The sequence below is a fragment of the Oryzias melastigma genome, linkage group LG23 (genome assembly GCF_002922805.2).
Source record: "Oryzias melastigma strain HK-1 linkage group LG23, ASM292280v2, whole genome shotgun sequence".
NCBI classification, from domain to species: domain Eukaryota; kingdom Metazoa; phylum Chordata; class Actinopteri; order Beloniformes; family Adrianichthyidae; genus Oryzias; species Oryzias melastigma.
The window spans coordinates 10,831,802-10,838,166 of NC_050534.1; the positions used below are offsets into that span (position 1 = coordinate 10,831,802).

General features: G+C 37.5%; 1 protein-coding gene across 2 annotated transcripts in view; it reads left to right on the forward strand.

The window, feature by feature from the left end:
• Positions 1-6,365, forward strand: part of znf800b (zinc finger protein 800b) — a 29,285-nt gene that overhangs the window by 15,831 nt on the left and 7,089 nt on the right. For both annotated transcript variants that reach the window (XM_024289335.2, XM_024289328.2), the window contains exons 2-4: positions 488-803; positions 5,209-5,304; positions 5,584-5,727. In XM_024289335.2, coding sequence (XP_024145103.1) covers positions 488-803; positions 5,209-5,304; positions 5,584-5,727 — 556 coding nt within the window. The remainder of the gene's footprint in view (positions 1-487; positions 804-5,208; positions 5,305-5,583; positions 5,728-6,365) is intronic.

The following is a 6,365-nucleotide window of genomic DNA, read 5'->3' on the forward strand; positions in this document are numbered from 1 at the left end:
AAAATGGCAAACGTCACATTTTGTCACAAAATGGTCATGTAACCAGAGGTCCTTTGGTCATCCCATAATATTTCGAAACTTCCATTGAGTGTGGTGTTTGGTTAATAGATTTTAAAATGTTATTGTTTTTTTTAGCCTCATAAGGGATTTTGACCCCATTCCTTTTTTTTAATGGTTTTACCAACTGTGACATCATCTTTTTTTTTGTTGACTATGCCGCAAAATTATTTTCACCGGATACTTGGTATATGCAACTTTTATAGAGTTTCGGATAGTTGTCAGATATTATTCCTTTCCTCTGAGGACTTTTTGGACCTGTAACATTTTTCCTTCATTGTGAAAACGATCTGGTCTTAGCAGTCCATGCCTGCTGTGGTCCGTGATGACTAAATACATGACACCACACAAGCATATGCTTTGCAGAATTCCTACATCTTGATGTTCTTGGTAGGTTTGTCATTTGCTGTTTGTGCTGTTCGTCCCACAGGCCGGTCAGGAAGTCCAGGAGGAACGGGAGCTACGTATGGATACCCGGCAGACAGCGGGGATGCGGTCGGGAAAAGAGGATCTTAAGAAACATTTGCGGGCCTCCGCTTCAGAAAGCTGGGAGCCCGAAGACTCTCAGATGGAAATAGATGAAAAGGGGGATTTCGATGCCCATCCTCAAGCCAAGTGGAAGCCTATCCCTCCTCTGCTACCCGACTCGCTGGAGCATCACATTGACCCCTCGGCTAAGACCAGGAACCAGAGCTGCCAGACGGAGGAGCAGCTCGAGGACGGCACCCCCTGCAGCCACCACACAGGTCAGTTTACACTCCCTCATAGTGAATTGAACTTCATTCATATCACAAAGGATAAATTAATTATAAAAAGCGATGAACACAAGCAGGATTCGAACCGCTGAGCCTGCTCAAGCCACTGCGCCATCTTGTAGCTGGCTCATAGTCCTTCCAATTGTAGAACTATGGAAAGAAAAAACTTGCAGTTACTGTTTAAATGTGCAATAAAAAAGTTTTCTAGTTTGATTTTGCTGAGTTATTCCTGAGTTATAAGTATTATAAGTGAGTTTCCTGCCAGTACAATGGTCAGTACTCAAAATGTCCTTTTCATCAATTCTTTGACACTTGGACGATTGTCTTTACCTGGTTAGTTTTGAAGTTGAAGGTTGTACACAAAGGAGTGTGTTGCTAACACGCTGAGTTGTGTTGTTGGGTCATTAGCTTTGCTTGATATAGAAAAAGGTAAAAATCACTCTGGTGATTTGTTGAATGTTAGACTGAAGCCAACCAAAAACAATCGAGATGCTCAAGTGCTTCCTGGTATTTGCTAATGCTCTCTAATGTTGACCTGCTGGTTTTTGGGTTGTCCTGACAAATGGAGGGTCGTAGACAGAAGAATTTTAAGGGTTTAACAGGTGTACGGTGCTGTTTCCTTGAGGCTTTTATGAGCATCTTAAGGGACATCATGAAAATGGAACTTCCTACTATCATATGACATACAGCCACTCTCTAGTCATTAGTAAGTACGTGCCCTTTACTGACCCCACGTGTGAATGATGGATCCACGGGGTGTGAACGTGATACATAAGGATGTCCACACAATCATCACTGTGATTACCTAATTTCAAGCTCCTTGCGCTGTCCGCGGGATTTCAGGTCTGTCTGAAAAATAGAAAAACCTTATGACACTCCTGATCTCACCTACTTCACTCTTAAGTCTTGTTTCCACTGAGCGGTACAGTACGGTACGGTATGGAGTGGTACGGTACGGTCCAGTTAATTCTGGGGAGCCCTGCTTTCATTGAACGGTTTGTTTTCATGACGCATGCAAGGTGTAGACCGCTATCATGTCATCGTAGTGCAACGACTAGAAAAGCAACAACAAGGAAGGTCACCCATCAGCTCGTCTTTTTCTTGCTTTACTTCTGGTAGATCGCATATAACAGGCATTTTCAATATAGACTCATGACCAAAGAGTACACAAGAAACCGCAAGAACTCAAATGGTTGGAAACGTTAGCTTAAATGAGCGCTATTTTGGCGCTTTCTGTCATCATTGCTTTCTGCCACTCAACGGGCGGCAACAGCGTTCTGCCCCAACTGTTCTGTTCCACTTTTCAATGGACCTATAACCAATGGGGGCCCCCAAGAAGTACGGCTCAGTAGTGTTTAATGGGTCCATTTTATAGTGGAAAATCTCAAAATTCCGGAATGTCCACGTCCATGAACATTATCGTTCTACAGAATCACTGAGGTGTTTATGACCCTGAGATTGTGTGCTGAACACCTCCATTCCCTGTACAAGTTTGCCCATTTTACACATGCAAACCAGCAGCCTGTTTAGCCATAAGGGGACCAACTAACACTTTAGACGTGAATGTTTCTTTTGATGCTTTTCTATGTTCAGCTCACTTTTATGAAGTGGGATCTGACATTGTTGCAAGCTGGACCCTTTTAACTGCACTCTCTCATGAAACACCCCAAATCCCTCACTCTGCATGGGCTGAGATGGAAGCAGATGGAGCTTCTGTGATCAACCAACTCTCAAAAACCACAGGTGTTCTGAACTGTCAATGAGCTGCGATCAAACTCAAAGCAGTGTTTCTGTCTTAGGAAAAAAAAAAAACATTTGTACTCTCCGCAGTATGAGGGAATCCCATGTTGAGGGTGTTGTGGAGGTCAGAGGTCATGTGGGTCAGTGTAAACTTGACTGAGTGGAAGCTGACGGATGTAGACTGGCACGGAGAATTACCCTCACAACCAATACAATCCCTATGAGCACAAGTTATAAATAAAATAGGATTTTTTTACTAACGTTTGTAGAACTTAAAATAACAATAAAAATTCTATTTTTTTTTTACAGATGTTATAGTGCAGTTTCATTAATATTGTGCAGATGCTTCTGTAATAGAATTTACGTGCAAGTATTCCTAGATTCAATAAGTTTAACATGCGTGTTCATTTCTCGATAGAAGACAGAAAATTAACTAAATATGGAAAAGAGTAACTCTGCTTTAATTTACTCACTTTAGCCATATGTAAACTGAGAGGTTTTTCTGATAGTTTTACTCAGCTAAGTATAAAATTTGGTCATCATGGCATTTTATTTTATTTTATTCTATTTTTATTTGTTTTGTTGTGTTCTTATTAACCTTTTATGTATTTTACTGCAGACAGCTTTTGTAATTTTATGCATTTTTTTTAAATTTAGTTCTTAATTTGTCTAATTTTTAAAACTTTCCTATTTCTTTTATTGTGTAGCACTTTGTTATGCTATATGCAGTTGAAAAGTACTATATAAATAAAGTTAATTCATCACTTAAAAATACTGTGTTCACTATTTAAATCTTTTAATTGACTTTTGTGGCTATTTTTAATGTAGAAACACAACATCAAATTCCACCTTTGTTAAAATTAAATCAATAGTTATGTGAAAAAGAACTCATCTGTATAAGTTTATTAGTTGAAATGTGCCAAATCTGTTGATTCCTAATCAAATTATGCTAAATTATTTCAGTTTGACTTTAAAAGTTCAAAACAATTAGATTTATTTAAATTAAAAGTCTTATATTTTCTCTAAAAATTACAATTATTTTCAAGAAAATTGTTTAGATTAGTATAGATTTAATGAATCAATGTGTTTTTTGAAAAGTAAAAGTAATTGTTGATTAGTAAGGGATGTTTTTAAAACATAAAAATCTATTTTTAAATGATTACCTTTACTAATCTTTAATTGCAGTTCTTCTTATATATATTTAAAGTGAACTCTGAATTAAAAAATGTTGTTTTATGTGTCAGGGTGGTTGGATGTGATATTGCAACAACTGCATTTAAAAAAGAAAAATAGAACATTTTTGTACAGATTTGACTCTCATTTTATGAGATCCGACCACATGAAACTTCTTTTAATAATTCAGGAACCAAAGCTTGACTGCAATATTTAGTGTTTAATGTTTAATAGCAATAAAAGCCACAAATGCTTGATGGGAAAGTTAAACAAAGATTTAAAGTTTAGCTGACAAAATATAACTATTTTTTTAGGTCTGCAATGCTTTTAGATTACAAAGAGCAGATTTTCTTTGTAGAAACTGAGTTTAATTTTGACCATCTATTATTGGTCTCATGTTAATATAGTTAAATGTGTACAAAAATTCACTAAAAATCAGAGAAGTAATAGTCAAGGACGTTAGTTTACAACATTTCTAAAGGAATTCAGATCTGGGATGCACTGATAATTGTTTCATAATTGAATTGTTGCCTCTTGAATTGTAATTGAATCGTGAGGTACTTCAAGATTCTCACCTCTAGCGTACATCACCATTCATTTTCTAAACCGGTTTGTCCCTTTCGGGGCCGTGGGGCAACCTATCCGGCCACTTCTGGGTGAAGGCAGCATACACACCCTGGACGGGTCGGCAGTCTGTCACAGTGGACATCACAGTTTGATGATATTTCCACACTAAAGTAATAAATTCTGCGTGCTTAGAGGGTTATCTAAAAAATTTGCTAAAATTACACTTTTGTTGCCCATGGCGAAAATGGACAACAGTGTTACTACGGTGTTAACTTCTATGAAGTTTCATTTTGAAAGTACAGTGGAAGTTTTATTTTGAAAGTACAATGGAAGTTTTTATTTTTAAACCCAGACCTGTTTGTTTTTTTCGGCAAAATCATCACAATGACGGACTGGAAATATAACTCCTGTGTAAAGCCGCGTTGTGTCGCGTTGTGTTACGGAGGGATTCAGAAATCAAGTATAAAATCCTAGATTCAGAATTCGTCCTTTACATATTTTCTTTTACTAAAAATTCAAACTCGGAGAAAGCAAAAATATGTTCTTTTTTCAGTTAATTTTTTTCCATTTGCTTGAGAAGCCAACCACCTAGTGGTGACTTTGTGAAGTGATCTGGCTTCAGCTACTCTTGTTATTAAACTTTCTCCAAACATGAAGGACTGTCATCAACTCCTGCTTGACTGTCCACTTTTATGATTGGACCAATGCACATTAATGTGCCTCTCCTAGGCCACACCCCTTTTTTTAAAGCTTCAAAAAACTGAGGTAAACTTTTAATGCTTTTCTACCTTTTTCTTTATGACGAATAGGTTGTTTTCTTCTTGTTGCGTCTTCATGGTGGTTTCTGCTGGGATTTGGATCTCTGAGGTGAAACGACTAACTTCTGAAACGTCTGCCTTTCCCTCCACATGTCCAGGTTTATGTATGGAGCCTGGCGATCCTCCTCTGCTTCAGCAGCCTCTGCAGACCTCCAAGTCTGGGATTCAGCAGATCATTGAATGCTTCAGATCAGGTTTGTGTTGGTTTGTCCTTCAGGTTTTTAGTGTTGTGTTGTGTATTTTCTGTGACGTAACAGTAGATTTAGAAGCACTACAACATGTTTTTTAGGCACTTTTGGAATTATTTCAATTTAAGGTTCATGACATTTGTTTTTGCAATACATAGAAGTTGGAGAGTTTTCTTAGTGTTTATGGGCTTTATTCTTTGTTTGAAGTCATTGTATAAAAAATCATCAATGATTGAGCATCTGTAGATCAGTAAAGGAAAGAAATCCATTTTTTCTGTCTCGCAGGCACCAGCCAGCTGAAGCACATGCTGTTACGGGAGGTGGACACCATCTTTGAGTGTAAAATTTGTCGCAGTCTGTTCAGAGGCCTGCCCAACCTCATCACGCACAAGGAGTACTACTGCTTGTCCCGGATGCCTGAGCACGACGGTCAGTAACACCCGGAGAGCCTGAAGTTTTCTGTTAAAAGTTTGATCTGAACGTTGAAAATGTTTACAAGGACTACCTCAAAATCTGTCCTACCAATCACCTGCTGCCTCCTCTAGGCATTTTGGGTAATGAAGTCAAATATCAGTGAGCCTTCTGGACCAAAAAAACAGCAATTTGTATTATAAGAACAGTTTTTAGGGCCTCTTTCACTTTATATTGTTGTCCAATTTGAGGTAAAAAAAAGATTTATGTGAGTAAAAAATGTGTTAAACAAATTTTCATTGTTCTTAAAGTTGAAAAGTGTTTCTTTTAGTGTGAGACTTAAATTCTTCTCTTGGATGCTGGTTTACCGGATCTACAGAAACTGTTTCTGACTTCAGTCTTTACATCAGCAACTCTTCCACTGAAAACTTTTGCTGCTCGTTATTTTTCATTTTAAGGTCTCCATCCATCCTTTTTTTTGAAGCTTTTCGCTTCAACAAACAACTTTTTGAAATAGATCAAATTTCTTTTTAAAGTTGAATGACTATTTCTAAAAAATAAAAAATAAATTGTTTTTTTTCTTGAAGATGTAACTTTTAGTGATCAGAGAAGAGCATTTTTGACTAAAATTAGGGGTGTAACGGATCACAAAACTC